Source organism: Nematolebias whitei, chromosome 11, assembly GCF_014905685.2.
Source record: "Nematolebias whitei isolate Nwh7 chromosome 11, NemWhi1, whole genome shotgun sequence".
NCBI lineage: Eukaryota > Metazoa > Chordata > Actinopteri > Cyprinodontiformes > Rivulidae > Nematolebias > Nematolebias whitei.
The window spans coordinates 41,464,003-41,481,601 of NC_056508.1; the positions used below are offsets into that span (position 1 = coordinate 41,464,003).

Sequence of the window (17,599 nt, forward strand, 5' to 3'; positions counted from 1 at the left end):
CTTTGAACTATTTTTATACTTATAGGTCAAAGTTAAGTGGCATAACAAATGCACACAAAAATTTATTTAAAAAATGGTCAGTTCCAAAGAAGTTTAAAAAGAACAAGCATGTTTCTACAGTAAACTCGAGGAATAGTGCCAGAATGCTTATATTCTCAAGACTAGTTTAGAAATTGCCATAAAGTCCATTTTTTCTAAGCAAATAAAATAAATATCAGGTGGTTTGAGACTTTGCAGAGTATTGTACAAGCCGTTTGTTTTTTGTTTTGTTTTATGTTTTAGCCATAAAGAGAGTATTTAAATAGCTAAGCTAAGTTGGGTCTTTATAAATGCTCCGATTTGCCTTCACAAATGTTTGTCTGACTTTTTATTTTATTTTCCACTACTGTTTATTCACTGTACCTTTGTTTGGATTTGAGTCCTCTGATTGCCTGTAACAATGTGAATTTATTTATCACACACATACAGGACAAACACCTCTTAGTTTCTGATATATTGGAAAGTCTTATTGCACTGAGCACATTTTTTTTTTGTTACCTTAACGTCTTTTTGTACTTTTCTGCATTTTGGAAGAAAAACCCTGCTGAAGGAAGAGTTTTATCTTGTGATATATGAACGAAGAAGAGGCTTTGTGGAGTTTTTAACCTATCATGTCTAATCGTGACTCACTTTTTATGACGGTGCTGTATGCACATGCCTTTTTTTGGAAGGAAAGTACATTAAATATGCTTCAAAGAAAACACATACAATCATCGCACATTGTATCCTGTTACTCTTCTAATGTTTTGATCGTATTTAAGGACTTGCCATGTACAGAAGTAGAAGAATATGTAAATATATGATAGCTTAAGGCATTTAAAAGTTGTCCGTTGCAGCTGAGACGGCAAACAAAATGTATGTTTGTAATTATATGCGGGAGGAACACAATGGGTATTGAATGTAACATGCATCAATTAAAACCATTATTGACATTTTAATTTCGGCACTTTTTAATTTGATTTTTTGTTTTCTTTTTCCCCTTACAGGATGTCATTTATAAATCTTACATTTTACAGAAGGAACTGGGTTTAGAAGTTTAAAGCTGCGGTTTTGAAATAAAACGTCAAAAGTCCGAAATGCATCAGGATGAGTTGCAGCTTGTGCAGTTGGATAAGTGTGACTGCACTGAAATGAGTCAGCAAGCTGTACATGCCAAATGTTTACCAGAACAACATGACAAAAAGCTGAATTTACAGAAAAAACAAACAACGATCTGATACTTTAGTGTGTTTAAAATTATATTTAGAGATGCACATTGTCCTCCGCCTGTCATGCCAGTTTTAAATTATCTTCTAGAAATTACAAACTTGTAGCCAGTTATACCAAACCTTAACATTATACACAATCTCATGATATTGTTGGATTTTGTGCTCATAGAACATGTTGTGAATGACTCTCAGCTACTAACATAAAATTTTAGCTCAGTATAATACGCTTGGCCTTTTTATTTTATTTTGCAAAGTTTGCTTGGTTGTGAAGGCATTCTTGAATTCATTGTTGAATCAGTTGTAGATTCATAACTGATAATTATTTCCTGAAAGTTTCATCAATATTCTGCAGTTTACAAAATATTTTGCAGACAGTCTTGACTGCAATGGGCGAATGTAAAAATTTAAATGATGTCACACAAAATGTTAACAGAAAAGGAGTTATTTCAAATGCACGAGTCCAAATGTATTCTATCTGTAAAATTGTTAGCGTTATACACATTTTATTTTACTCCAGCTGTTCACGAGCTGTGTCTGTTATGAGGTAACAGACAGAAAAAGGGAGCTTTTCAAAAAGTGACGTCATGTTTATCAGCACCCGCCTCCAAACAGGAAGCTGCAGCTGCGCTTCCAACCACTAGAGGGCGCCATTTTCTTACATTTGCTAACCAAGTAATTTTAAGTCTCGACACTTAAGAATTTAACGTTCCTGGAATAATTTAAACGCCTTGTTTTCTATATTTTGCGAAACGTCTAAAATATATCGGTTCAGTGTTGACTTGCACTGTTGCGTTTCGATAAACAACTAGCTAACCCCGCAAATTTCCCTTAAACGTCGCATTTAGCTAAATTTTGCTGTGGCACGAGCCAGTGTTTTTTTTTAATTTTTTTAATGCGACTTGAGTTATTTTGACTTCGAGAAGCCATTTTTCTCTTTAAAGGCTTCCGTGACTTCATGTGTGAAGGACGTGGGGCACAGACGCACGCTTGTGCGTTTTGTTTGCGCGAGCTCGTCGGTTCCTCCTCTTCCTCTCTCTCCTGCCGTCTCGCTTCGCTCTCAGCTGCTGCTGCGACCACACAGCCGAGCTCCGACTCTCCTCCCGCTTCTTGTTTGGGACTTTGACCGAACTTTGTGCGTCGAGCATCACCAGACTCTGCGACATGGAGTAAAACTGACCCCAGAGCAGCGGCAGCGTGGATGCTTCAGGAAACACGCGTAGCTTCTTCTCGAGAGTTGCGACCCGTCCGGACCTTTCAGGGGGAGGTTTGTGAGGATCATGGAAGAGGACGAAGGGCACCAGGAGAACGGGATCCAGGTCTCCAAAGACTCGGACCGACAGCAGCGGCTCCGGCTCTGCGTTTTAAACGAGACTCTGAACACGGAGAGGGATTATGTTCGGACGCTGCTCTTCCTCCAGTCGGTAAGTTTTGCACTTTCTCATGCACGAACTCCTCTTCAACTAAAAGGTTGGCCTCCTTTTCAAATGCATTTTATTTAAGGTTGTTGTAAATTGTTGGATTTCTGCACTTAGACTGCAACATGCTGCATCTGATGTTGCCAAATCCTCAATATATGTCCGAAACAAGACACACATTTGAGTTTATGGACTTGGGTTTAAAATAGTAAAGAGCTTGGTAAATAAATAGATGCACAGAAGTCTTAAATCACACCTGTTAGTAGGGTTACACAATATTAATTTAATACAACAAGTAAAGTCCTCAGGACATCCTCGTGGCAATGCTGGAGTCATTCAGTGTTTGGAGTTTAACTGAGTTGTAAATTTAAAGAATGTCTCAGTGTGGTATATAAATATGTCTGTTGTTGTTGTTTGTTGCCACTGTTATCACTCTTTGGTGGTCTCCAGGTCTCTCTTGTAAATGAGTCCAAGTGGCTCAATGGGATTAACTTGTATAAATAAAAGGTGAATGAAAAGGTAATTTGTGTTTGATTTGGGGTATTTGCTGTGACAATGCTTCTTGGCAATAAACCTCACACTGTTGGGAAGCCTGGTTATTTCTCTTTAAATGGTGCCACATTTGTGATTTGGGCTCACAGTAAAAACTTGCATTATCTTCTCTGACATTACCAAACAGCCTATTCTGCTCTTGACGCTCGTCGTTCGTTGGAGTGGATGATTGAAGTTCGAAGAAACAAGAAACATCAGTTGAACAATTCATCCATTCGACAAACGAGGGTCTCCGTTAACATGTGGAAGAACCATACGCAGCCACAACAGCCGGACGCCTATCTGACAAGGTTAAGTCCGGTCCTCTGCAAGGATTCTCGTTTGTCGAAACGTTTTCTTTTATCCAAAAGACTTGGTCTGAGCTCTTGTAACAAGATCAGTCTTATAAACAGCCCCTTCTCCTGAACCTTCTCCTGCTGAGCTCAGACTGACAAAGTCATTTGGATAAAAGATGAAACGTTTCAACAAACAAGAATCCGTCCAGAGGACCTGATTAACCTTGCTTGATTTTTCTACCTGGATTATTGAGCATGCATCAGGACAGCCTGGTACCTACCACAACTCCTCATGCTGCTGTGGGATGCCATCCCATTATTTCTCCCAGCATTTTCCAGCGGTTTTGGGCACTCTGGAATTACCATTACACCATAGCGAATCCCACAAGTGTTAAATGTGAATGAGGTCAGGACTGTAGGGAGGCTATTCCCATTTCCAAATTCTGGTGGTAGTCTGATAAACCTCGTTCTCAGGGCTGAGTGTTGTCATCGTGAAAGATGGAGTTTAGTCCCACACTGTGGAGTTGTGAGATTATCTCTCGTTGCAACCTGGAGTACTAGCAGCTCAAAACAAGAGCCGCTACCGGAACAAGTTGTTTAGCATGAGCAGAGAAGATTTAGCAAGACTTTAATGGGCCCAACCCATGTACTCAACTCTGCTGCTCAACACTGCCAGCGTATTGTCCTCACTAATGTTGCACCATTTACTTCTTGTGTACAAATTGTCCTGTTATGAATGAACATTCTAGTAATTTAACACTCGTTCAGTTGTTAACACGCTGCTTCCACCCTGCGAGTGACCGCTCACTTTGTCACTTCTGGTTGCAGTTTCCTCTGTTTCGTCTTCTGCTGTTTTAACTGCAGGTTGCTTCTGCCTCTAGCTGTGGCCAAAATATGTGCAATGTCAGCTCCAGTCTGGCTGTTATTGAAATGACAGCACGATACTTTAACCATTTTTAAAACAACACCAATTGCCATTAAGAAATACAGTTGTCTTGTACATAAGAAAATAATAAGAGTCGTAGGTCAGGACCAGGCTCGAGGCTCACCCTAGAGCAGTGTGTCCCAAACCTTTCAGCCTCCCACCTACAAAATAGTGGCAGAGGGAGATTCGCTGCAACCCTTACTATCGCTGGTTAAAGGGACTCTTTAAATTGATGTCTGAAAACCACCTAAAAGCTCCGCATTTGGTCTTCGATGACCCTCTGTGGGGTCTCAACCCCAGCTTTGGGAACCACTGCCATAGAGCAAGCATGCCTTTAGGTTGCTCTGCTTTGGCACCCTGCTGCATCAAAGGCGACCCCTGAATGTTATCATTCTTACCCATGATTGGAGGCTGCTTCTTATTAACATTCTCATGATTCCTTGCATTTTCCGGTTCTCAACATCCGGTTGATATTCGTGTTAAAACATGATGTTGGTTCCTTCTTTCTTCCACGCTGTCACATGTTAAGAAACTTCCTCAAAGTTCTGGCCCAGTGTAGATTTGTGTCTCACAGCTTGTGTTTTCTTAAATCGTTTCTAAATAATTACAACCACATAGGGATGAATGTATTTACACTTGTAGAATCCAAGTATCTTTGGGATGACGGTCCTCTTTGCGGCGGCAGTGAGTGAAGCTTATCATCTGTTGCAAGACAGACCAGCCACCGAAGGGACACGCTGTGACCTCCTTCCTCCTGAACCCTTTTCTGGCACAACAATGACAAATCCCCCACAGATTTATCAGAGGAGGCTTTTCTTGTGGACATCTGAAAGCTGTCGGTGCCATCAGTTGTGCTCATTCATGTCATCACAAGAATTGGCATCTTTGCTTTTAACCCTTGTAGTTTAGGAAGACTGTCTGAATTAAGAAATGTTATCTCCCAGATCATAGAGTCAGAGTTTCTTTATTTGTCATTCGAACCACATGTGGTGCATGTGGTGGGACGAAATTGTGTAAACAGGGTCCCAGTTACAGCCAACAATAAAATGTAAAAGAAAAACGGTAATAAGATCTAAGATATGAACTAAGAAAAACGCTAACTAAAAATACGCTAAGCACTAGTTGCATAAGAGAATGTATAGAGATCCTTCCTGTCTACAGCCGTCAGTATCTATAACATCTCTTAATGAAATGAGAATATCGAGTTACAACAACAAAATAATTTCCCTTTGGGATTAATAAAGTATTTTTGAATTTGAATTTTTGATAAAAAACAATACGCCGAATAGCAGCACGAACATGAGTCTGTGTGGGCAAATGAGCACGAATGAACACGGCAACATGAAACAGATCAGCAGCAACATGATGTAATTTTTCACATCCTGGTGAGAAATTCATGAGTCTAACAGCCTCAGGGTAGAAGCTGTTCCTCAGTCTAGTGGTTCTACACTTAATACTCCTTAACCTCCTTCCTGAGGGGAGCGGGGCAAAAAGTGTGTGTGCTGGGTGAGTGGGGTCCTTCATGATGCAGGTGGCCCTCTTCCTACATCCTGCATCCTTCCTGCATAGAATATCAATCATTTCAAATGGAGTGTCAACATGAAGCTCGTGTTTTTTTTTTTTTGCAGGCATGTCTGGTCTGTTTGATATCAAAGCAACAGCATTCAAACACTTATTACGATCCTGTTAAGTGTTTTCATTTGTCTCGTCGTATAACTTTAAAATAGAAACGTGTAAATTAAATCCCAAAATGTGAAGCTCGATCAAGAATTGCATTCTATGACTTTTGGTAGTTGTACATCGTCCCATAACATTGACAAAATATGCAAAAACGTTTCAGAAAACACAAAACAATGGCAATCAATGGGATTTTGGCAAAATGCACAAGAGAATCCAGCTCTCTTTGGAGCACTAAAACTCACGCAGGATTCACATTAGAAACTTCATTTAAAGTTTAAACGGGTCACAGAAAGTTGGACTTCACATAACTGAGCTGGCACTTTGATATCTTTTACAGTTTTTACACAATTGCTGCTTAAGTTTTAGGATTTTTCCACAAAATGTTTAACTGACAGTTGATGTCGCACAATAACTTGTGAGCTGTCTAAAATGTTCATGTTTTTTTGCAAACTGTTTATTCTCACCCCCTGCAACTCTTTTTGGTTCAAAACTTTGACATTTTTGTCTCCTTTCACCCATCGTGTCTCTCTCTTGTATATAACTTATAGTTGTTGTTTTTTATTTAACTCAAATCCCCCCAGAATGCAGAGTGCACACCAAAATGTCCACAGATTTCATTTATGTTTTTGCTTAAAGTATTCTCTTTAAAACTAGAAGTGAAGGATCTTTTAAACATATGTGTTTTACATAAAACACTAGGTTTAAAAAAATCACGTGGGGCCATTAGTTACTGCACTACAATAAACACTGTCATGTTTCTGCCTGCACCTGACATGTTTTGGACCTTAATTGTTGATACCTCTATCTCTCTGTTATTTTTTTTATATCCTGTTATTTTTAAATCTTGTATGCTCCTTTGTATAGGAACTCTGGCACAACAATTTCCTGCAGGATCAATAAAGTTTTATCTTATCTTATCTTAGTTTTCTGCTCACAGTAGAAAAATCTTTTAAGCTCTAACTTATACTTTTTGCACAGCAACTCATCTTTCAGTCCATTTCTGTCTGCCTCTCATTAACCAGGAAGTCAGGGAGTGACAGACACAGATGTGTGGTTACCATGTGGACCATAACGAGCCTCTGGCTTTAATGTTTGTTTTGAGCTTGGTTCTTTTTATACTTCTTGTATAGTTTGCACATCAAAACGTAGACTCGTTTTTTATTCTAAATAATTAAGTTTTGTAGAAATTTTGTTCTGGCATGAAATTAAATTTTCTTGATTTAAAAAAATATATATATCTGCGTGGTGGCTTCGAAGTGAAGAACACTGACGGTGCTTGCTTTTATTGTCTATCAGTTTATGTCCTACATTTGGACTTTTCTAGGACCTCATAGTAAAGTTATTCTCTAGCATGTCATATGCCGTCATTGTCCACAAAATCTCTGTGTGTGATGACATGATGGTTGGTGCTGCTTTAGTAGTGCATGGATGAAACGGAAAGGGAAAATAACCAGTCACTGCCACCACACCACTGCCAATCTTTTTCAAATCTCCTCCCTCATGTTCGCTGTCGAGGGTCGGGCCAGCCTGTCTTCCCCTCAGTGGGAGCCGAGGGTTTGTCACCCGACAGCTCACTGTGGTGTTGATAAGGGAAGTCTAGCTGTGGGAGCTCACAGCATATGGTTTCAGTAAAGATAAAGTCTGATTCAGAATGGTGGGGGATGAATTTTGTTGTGATGTGTCGTACCATATATTGAAGCTATGCAAGGATGGGAGATGCTTTGATAATTTATAAGAGAATGCCATTGCCATTTTTCCAGTACGCCTTTCATGGGCTTCCCTAGAACCTGTGGTGTATGTCTGCATTTATATAAGATGCAGGAGTAGAAATAACATGCCCACTGGACAGTTAAAAAAAAACAAAACATTTTGCTGAAATTGACCTTTACTTGCCTGGTTGTTTTCTTTAATTATGATGGAATTGTTTGGACATGCTAAAGTAGCAAACAAAACTGTTGCTGACACCGGTTGTCTCACCCTTTCTTCATCGTCCACAACCCTTTGGACCTCAGACCCCGGTTCAGCCCTGCTCCTCAATCAGAACGATGGCAACGTTTATTCGGTTTTGGCATCTCAGCTGTTGCGCACGTCTCTCATCCCCCGGCAATTACCAGTTCCAACAAGCTCATCTACAGTGGAGAGAAGCATGTTGAGATGGTGAGAGCGCAAGAGGTGAGAAGGGGATGGGGTGTGAAAGCGGAGATTAGAGGATTCATTTTGCTCAATGTTATCACTCTTAAGCTCTAAATCAATTAGCTCTGAGCAGAGTGGAAGCAAACTGATCTCTTCAAGTTGAGACTTTCCCATGTTTCTGCCTTTTTAGTGTCATGGGTTGAATTTTCTTTTAGATCGTGCTTTGTTGATTTAATCCAGTCAACTGGATTTTTGCTGACAAGATCCACTAGAATGTTGGACAAGAAAATGCTCACTGATGTCGTACCTGGCAGGCTTGTGGGATTTTCCTTCAAAACCATAAAAATATGGTCGTTGGCCACATTTAAATGCTCTGGATTTTTCTTCGTCTGGCCACAATGACCCATGTCTTGGTGAATCTTGCCCTGTAAAAACAACAGTTGAAAATGTGTGGCCAATAAATCCGTCAGATTTTGACCTCTCCTATTAACTTTGAGAATTGAGAGACAGAAAGGAGTTGAGTGACCAGGAAGGTGCTGTGGGATAATAGGAAACATCTGGAAATCCTGCGTCCTGTGACCTTTTGCTTTGGGCCACACACAAATGAGATTACTGCTCCAATGCTGATGTTTGTTTTGGGGAATAAACCAAAAAAATGTGTTTTGGTGCGGGATGGCACATTTGCTTAAACGTCTTTCTTGTTTTTGCCTGTTGACGTGACTTTACATCCCATACTGCGATTTAGACAATTTGGTCCGATCAAGCAGGATGATGTGTACAGGTTTGCACACAAACGCAGCACACTATTGAGCTGAGGAAGACGGACGTGCAGGAACCCAGCACTGCGCTTCCTCTACAAGCTTTACCTTTTCCTCCTCTCTCTCTCTTCTTTTCCTCTGTTTCACCTCTCATGCCCTCCCCACTCTGTGGGAAAGACCAGCATCAAATTTCTCTTGAATGTGGGAGTATAAATAGCTTTAGATTTTAACTCTCATCTTTGCCACCACACTGGTGATTTCAGCTCACTGTACTCTCAACCTCACAGTAATCATACAAACATAGATACATGCAGCAAGATTTAAAGTTTTGCAACAGTCTGCTGGGTCTTTGCCAGGACTTTTATTATTAGTGGGCTTTAAACACTTTGCCTCTTCATTTTTAGTAGATCGGACACACTCTTACACAGTAGCCTAAATACAGGGGATTGCAAAAGTATTTCTCCCTCTTGGTAATCTTTTTATTAGGGGAAGCTATGGCTGAGTGGTTAGAGCAGTTGTCCTCCAATGGGAGAGTTGGGGGTTCCATTCCACCAGCAGTCACATGTTGAAGTGTCCCTGGGCAAGTCACTGAATCCCTCACAGCCTCTGATGCGTGTCCCATCATTGTATGAATGTGATCTAAAAGCACTGATTAGTCTAAATAGAATGATTTGTTCAGATTAGCATTGTAATTTGGTTAAAAGCAATAATTTTCCAAAAAAATACTCCAGATTAATGAAGTGAAACAAGAAAAAATGTGTTGCAAATACGTTTTAAATATATAAAACTGAAAAATGATGCATCATGAAGACCAAGGAGCTCTTTATACAGATGAATGACAAAGTTGTGGGAAGTACAGATCAGGGTTGGTTTATAAAAAAAACTCAGATGGTGTTAAATTATTATTTATAATGTTTCTGTTCAGTGCCCCGAGATGACTTCTGTTGTGACTTGGTGCTATATAAATAAACTGAATTGAATTGAATTGAACCCTGAACATTCCATGAAGCTCCACTTAATCTACAGTACTCACAGACTGGGATAGGGTGGTGTTAATCAGACAAACGGACACCAAAGAGATAACCCTGATAGAGCAGGTCAGCTCTCCTGTAGAGATGGGAGGATCTGTCCATAGGGTGGTTATAAGCTGCAAAGAGCTGGGCTTCATGGAGGAGTGGACAGAAAAAAAGACTATGCTTTAAAAAAGCCAAGAGATTTGAGGCTGGAATGAAGGTCCACCTTCAACAAGGATCAACAAGTACTGTTGATTGCCCTGGAACGGTCCAGTCAAAACCCAGACCTTAATCCAACTGAGAAATTTTGGTTTGATTTAAAGATTGTTGGACATGAGCAGGATCTGTCCAACCTGAATGAGCTGCAGCAGTTTTGTGATGCAGAATGGACAAGTCCAGTGATCATATGAACCAAGGTCCACCGAGATGCTGGAACTGCTTTAAAAGGTGGTTTTCTACAATATTGGGTTTGGGGGTTGAATACAAATGCAGACACCATCTTTCAGTGTTGCTTTTTAAAATGACCTTAAAATAGTTTTTTTTTTGTTTGCATTCATTCATCTGATTTTTTTTGTAGATTTTTTACATCTAAACAACTAAAAATTAAAGCTTAACAATGTTTGTCTGTCTGTCCATCCTCTGCTTATCTGGGGTTGGGTCGTGAGGGTAACAGCCTAGGGAGGCCCAGACTTCCCTCTTCCCAGCCACTTGGGCCACCTCCTCCAGGGGAATCCCAAGGCGTTCCCAGGCGAGCCGAGACAGTCCCTCCAGTGTGTCCTGGGTTTTCCTCTGTCTCCTTCCGGTAAGAGTGTCTGGAACACCTCACCAGGGAGGCATCCAGGAGGCATCCTCACCAGATGCCCGAGCCACCTCAACTGCCTCCTCTCGATGTGGAGAAGCAGTGGCTCTACTCTGAGTACCTCCCGGATGACCGAACTTCTCACCCTATCTCTAAGGGAAAGCCCAGACACCCTGCGGAGAAAACTCATTTCGGCCACTTGTATTCGTGATCTCGTTCTTTTGGTCACAACCCAAAGCTCATGACCATAGATGAGGGTAGGAACGTAGATCGACCGGTAAATTGAGAGCTTCGCCTTTTGACTCAGCTCTCTCTTTACCACGACAGATCAGTACAGTGCCCACTGCACTGCAGACACGTATCTATCCATCTATTTTGTCACCTTACATTTTAACTGTGTAAGGCGACAAAATAGAAGCCATTTTGAGAGGGATGGATATTTTTGCAACTTACTGTAACTTGCATGCCTAATCAAATCATTGTATGCTGAAAGACATTTAAAATAAAGGCAGAGAAACATATTTTTGTCCAATGCATCTTTTCTCCTTTAGCTCTGGACAATTGAATTAAAAAAAAACTTGAGAATCTTCATCAGCTCTGGACAATTGGTACCTTGCAGTGAAAGTACTTTCCCAGTCTAAGCCATTACAGAGCAATGGTGGTAATTGCCACTTTTTAACTTAATCTTTGTGCTTTTTATAGTCATGTGTGTTGATAAGCCATTTCTTTAAGGCACAAGACTGCAGTAGGAATTTTAAGAATTCAGTCTAACAAGTCTGAACCATTTAGACCCAAAGGCACGATGTTCAAGAGAATTGGTGGGAAAAACATCCACCCCTCAGCTCCCCTTCAAGGGTGACTGCAGGTCCTTACAGTTGTGTATTAGTACAGTAGAAACTGAATCTTGCAAAGGCATTAGTGAAAGTTTCCTGTTTTTGATTGCCATGATCCATGAAGTTAGAGAAGTATATCTGTTCAGAACGGTGCAAACCAAATTCTGAGATGTGCATTGGTAAGAATATCATAAACCCGGTCTCTTTGTATCAAATATCAGATCTTGTAATCTGAAGAATGCAAATAGAAGGTTTTCAGATGCACTTTGCTGTTTTTTTAATTTATGGAACAGTAGAAACATGCAAGAAAGAACTCTGGGTAGTGTTCTCAGCAGTCTGACATACAATACATCACTCAACCTGATCTGAATTGTAAATGTAAGGGAATACGAGCTCATCAGTGTCACCTCGGTGATCATGATCTGGACAAAGTTTGGACAGCTACTTTCTCCAGGAGGCTTCAGTACCAGTGCAGTGCAGTGCTGTGAAAGAATAGAATGCATGGGTATCTACAAAAGGACTTGGCACAGACACACCCAAGAGATTTGCAAGTTGGTTTATGAACTGAGGCAGCATTACAGTGTTTGGGTTCTCAAATGCAACCAGATGTGTGTTGCCTTTCAAGAGTGAAAGTATATTTCCCTGACAGAAAAGTTCTGGCAAATCAACTAAGGTAATAAGAGGAACTTTGCACTGTCTTTTTGCTGTGTGGTGGTACGAAGTTGAAATGAGTTCAACTTTTGTACTAAACTTTAGGTTTTAGATTGGTTTTGAAATGCCACCTTAGCAGCTTGACTTGAATTAATTTAGTATGTCATGAAGGTTAATGGAAGATGCAATAAAGAAAGAACATGACCTAGACTAACTTCAGCAGTTTGTTGCTATCACAAGCTGAAAGCATTTCCAGAGTTGCAAACAGGAAACCTTTTTTTAAATTTAAAATGGGAAGTCGGGCCAGGAAGGCAACTCAACATCTGAAAAGCCCAGTCTGCTCTGATTGTTTGAGCAAGCACTTTTTATGCTTTGTACAGATTTATAGACTAAGAAATACTAATGATTTCCTGTTACTTTAAACTAACATCAAGAATATCCATAAAACAGATATTTTGGCACGACGTTACGAGGTCTGTCTTCATCACAAGATGGCATGTGACGTAGATTAAGTTCTGCATTCTTACTGTAGGTTCTGTTTGGGCAAGGTTGGAATATCGTGAGTAAAAATTACACCAAAGGTGTCACCCCCTGAAATGGAAAAGTAAACCAGTGATGGTTGCAACCACCGCCAAAATGAGAAGCAGCATGTTTTCTGGACCATAAATCAAATATTTTTAGATCTTTAACCTGCTGCTTTTTGTTCATGAAATGCAGTTCTCTATGAGATACTGAAACACCATTTGAGTTTAAAACGGTCTATGTTCTGTAGCATCTTCCTACCTGTTTTGCCAAATGACCGTTATTGCAAAATGTTGGGCACTAATTAGCTTTTTTGCCACTATTTCATCTCCTTCAAAGCTGTGCAGACTGTTTACGTCTGCCTAGCTGAATGCCAGGTGTGGCAATCTTATTTTGGATTTTCTTGGTCAAGTTATACAAATTAAAGCAAAAAGCGAAATGCTGTCTTGGAACCATTTATGAGCAGGTATAATCAGGTCCACCTTCAATGATTAGCTGTCATACCTCTTTGTCTGCAGCTCGTCTCGTCCTCTGTTGGAGGCTCGTGCTGCTCTGATGGCTCACTCAACATCATATTCACCACACTGTGATTCATTCAGTTTACGTCTATCAGCACCAGAAAACACGCCCGCCCAAACCTCCAGATGGTCTCTGCAATCTGGTTCATGATGTTATCTGCAGACCACCACATGTCACCTGTCACCAAGAAGCCATGTAATAAAAAGAACTCGCAGGCAAACCTGAGCTGAATGATTTCCATTAGGACAACGTGTCACTTTTGGTACCGACAAATATAATGAAGGATGTTTGATGTTTTTAACGAAGCAAATAGCTGAGTCTGAATTGATGGCATAAAGAAACAGATTTTATTTTTCCCTAAGCAATGATGTGCAAGTTATTCCTTCACAAGAACTAGGGGTGGGGGGTAAAATAAATTTTTTGTTGCATCACAGACATGAAGGATTCTGAATAAACCTCCACAAAAGTCCATAATTATGTTTGCTAACGCTAATCTGTGCTGCTAGTTTAAAAGTCAGCAGAGTAGTTGCTGCACGATACCATTTGTCCTAATAGTTACCGCAGCTTCTTGTATTAAAAACATGTTGCAGTAAAGCTGTATTTTCACATATTTTTTTATTCTTTCTTTGCTAAAACCTGAATAATATTTGTAAATAATAGTTGACGTTATCAGAACATGACTTTACTTAAAAACATTTGATTTGTGTACAAACTGCTGCTGCTGTTGTTTGGCGTATTACTGTTTTTGTACTATTGCCAGTAAGTGTTTATTTAACGTATTCTTAGTTTAGCCTATTTCTTAGTTCATATCTTAGATCTTATTACTGTTTTTCTTTTACGATTTATACTTTCGTTGGATGTAACTGGGACCCTGTGTATACAATTTTGTTCCACCACATGTACCACATGCAATGGGAATGACGATAAAGAACTTTGAACTTGACCTTGAAAATGTCATTGATAAACACTACGCTAATTCTTTTAGCTTTTCTATAGCGTTTTCAGTTTTGAGATCTGTGCTGATTGTTGGTCAGCAGCCTGTGATTAATAGGGTTTTTGGACATGTCATTGGACACACTTTATTAGCCATGAAAATATATTTGTTTTATTATATGTAAAATAACAGTCATTTAAGTTTTAAGGTAATCAGATAATTAAGAGGATCCTAAGATTCATTCAAGATTTGTTCAAGTTTAGATTAATTTGTGTTCATAGTTCCCAACTTCAAAATGCCATGTTTCATTCACATTCTCAACTAGGCCTGTCACAATAAACAATAAATCAATTAATCGCATGATAAATGAAAATTATCGACCTCGTTTTCATTTATCGGCTTTATCGTTACTTTGTGTCTTTCTCTTTCTACTGAAGACAATGGATGACAAAAAGCTCAACTCCAGTGCTCTTCCCCCCCCCCCCCCCTATCCTTTCTTTTTGAAATCCTTTTCAACCGTCCAAAATCACGTTTTTGGATCGTTAAAAGCAGCTAAGCTGAGAAGCTAAGCTACGAGCTAAGCTAACATGCCGACCTCCGGGAAAAAAACCTCCATCTTGTTGAAGCTCAAATTCATGGTTGAACCCCGTGCCTTCATGTAAAAAGTTGTTTTTCTCTGCAAAAAGAAGCTGAGAACTTGTTTACTGATTTTTTTTAATTAAAAGCTTTGTGTGAAAAATGCTACGCTAAAGAGCTCAAACCACACCGAGCGTCCACCATTTTGAGAACCGAAGAGAGGCAGCCCATGTCACGTCAAGCGGCCTCCCTCCGATTGTCTTAAAGAGACACGCTGCTCGCTCCCTCACTATCCATCCTTCGGTTCAGACAGTCTTATACTGCCATCTGGTGGTCAAAAAAAGGTACTACATGCAACACAAATTAAACATTTCTTCTTAAATTTGACAATTACTAATTACTGTCAAATTTCAAACAATATTATTGTTTATCGCAATAATTTCTGAGACAATTAATTGCCCAGAAAAATTTATCATTGTGACAGGCCTATTCTCAACATTAACCATTTCTCATTTATTTATTTAATAAATTTTGTTAGCTTAATCTCCTCTGTTCTTCTCTGACATGATCTCTGACATGATGTTGGGATCTGGTTTCACGTCACGCTTGTAATGCACTTTTTCTGTGTACCGGTACATGCAGAACGGTGCATCAATTAACAACTTGGCATACACTTTTGTTAATAACGGTTTTGGCATCGTCTTAAACTTGTTAAAGTTCAGTCGAGGAGAAAAAGAAGGATTTTTATCAACGACTGATCCTCACAAACATGACGTGACATCTGTGACAGTCTGTCAATAAAGCCTACTATTGAGAAAAAAAAGTCACTTTTTTGCATGAAATACAAAAAGTTTGTTCTACAAGTTTATACTCACTTCTGGGAAAAAAAAAAAAAGTTGTTTAATGTTACTACAAAAAGTTTAACCGAAATCAAGGTTTTCAGTTAAACATCCTTGATACATTCATAAAAAATGCTGTGCACGGATACTCTTCTTTCAACGGGTTCATGCACAACACTGCTTTTCAGCTACATTTCCACAGTATATTCTTACCGTGCCAGGATGTGATGAGACATGTTCTGTGCTTCTGTTCTGCACGATTGTAATTAATATGACGAGCGAAAGGGATCATGTAATTGTAGGATAAAATATACCAAACACCCTGACATAGTTGAGATATGGTGACTGATACCAGTCTGCGCTGACACTGGTGCACCAGAGCCAAGTTGGTAACAAAAGCAGACAGTTGTAGAAACTGTAATTGCTTCATAGCAGTGAAACAATTTGAAGTTCGTCATGACGCCCTTCTGAGGCTTCTTTCAGCCAGAGTAAAACGTGGATATTTGTGACATAAAGAATTTTGTAAATCATCTACTCAATAATGTCAAAGGAGTGACGTGGGCTTGATGAGGTGGGGGTCTCAAACAGGAAGTGTCTGCTTTGGTCCAATCATCTCATCCCCCACAGTGTTTTAGTTCACACCCATATGAGCAGTTCAAAGAACCCCCCCAAGTTTAAAGTCCTTCAACGCGGAAGTGAGTGAGATGAGAAAAAACAAAAAAATCTGGCCAAGGCTCAAAGACGACTTTGTGTTTTGGTTATTGGGTCTGCCAAGAGGAGTTTTTCCAAGGAGGACAGCTAGAGACAGGCTGGTGGGTGAGAGGAGTGGAGGGAGTTTTTAAGAGTTGAGGAGAGAGGTGAATTACAGCTTTAGGAAGGGGGAAAAAACATTTGCTCTTGTTTGCTGGGGTCCCTTATTGTGGCAACGCCATGGGTCTTTCTCCGGCTCTGCTGCGCTCTAGCTACAAAGAGGGGATTTCTTCAATTATTTATTCAATTTCATGCCATGTCGGCCCCAAAATGGCCTCATTCCTTCTCCAAAACTGCCCTGTCTTTCTTTGTGGCTGGTTATCCAAATCCTCTTTCTAAAAGAAAAGATGCTTAATGGGTCATTGTTCTGAGCATGTTGTTGTTTTCTTTGGTTTGGGAAGGGTAGAGCGTTTGAGACCGGTGATCTGAGAACTTGCATAGAAAATCTTGGATCTGTGGGTCTGTGATCCAGTTTGAGGGTTGTTTCAGAAGGTGTGGGAACTGCAGCAAATTGAAAGGGCCTCTCAGAGCCTGTTGGAAAATCCTTGACAAGTGTTAGAGCTTGCTCTTGATATACAGGCTCTCTTGTGAGATATCTGAATTGAGTGAGATGGCCCAACGTTGTTGCTGAATGCTGATGTAGCCTGGAGAAGAAGAAGAAAAAAAAAAAAACCGTGGTCACGGTTTGTTCCCATTAACACTGTTTTTGCTCTCTTGACAAGAGAACCCGCGAGAATTGGATAAATTTGCTCACAAAGAAGATGAGCGCCTTGATATTTGGAAAGTAAAGCAGCGTTGTGCCAGGAATGCTGCTGCAGGACAGAGGTCGCTGACAATTCATTCTAGAGCCAGATTATTACTAAGCAGACACTGCAGGGGTCATCCGTTTGAAAAAAACTTTTTCTATATGTTCATTTGATTTGTAAGACTATTTGGCACAAATTAAACCCGACTGCTAATTTTAAATTGCAGTGGTTGATGCCACTGGGCTTGCCAGGCCAACACTGTAAATAAGATTTTGTTCTTAGTGTTTATGCCTGGTTAAATAAAAAAAAATGCACTGAGAACAGTCCGTCCCGGTCGGCAGTCGTGCCCCGTCCCTCCACCGCCGGAGCAGGGAGGAAGGGGGCGGCGAGGCGTGTGGTCAGCACCCCCGGGAGGTGGCGAGGTGCAGGTAG

General features: G+C 40.2%; 1 protein-coding gene across 1 annotated transcript in view; it reads left to right on the forward strand.

Annotated features, from left to right (window-relative positions):
• The first annotated feature begins 2,301 nt into the window (after window positions 1–2,301).
• The window catches only part of prex1 (phosphatidylinositol-3,4,5-trisphosphate-dependent Rac exchange factor 1), a 121,179-nt gene continuing 105,881 nt past the window's right edge, over window positions 2,302–17,599 (forward strand). The window contains exon 1 of the mRNA XM_037685014.1: window positions 2,302–2,668. Coding sequence (XP_037540942.1) covers window positions 2,525–2,668 — 144 coding nt within the window. The 5' untranslated portion in view covers window positions 2,302–2,524. The remainder of the gene's footprint in view (window positions 2,669–17,599) is intronic.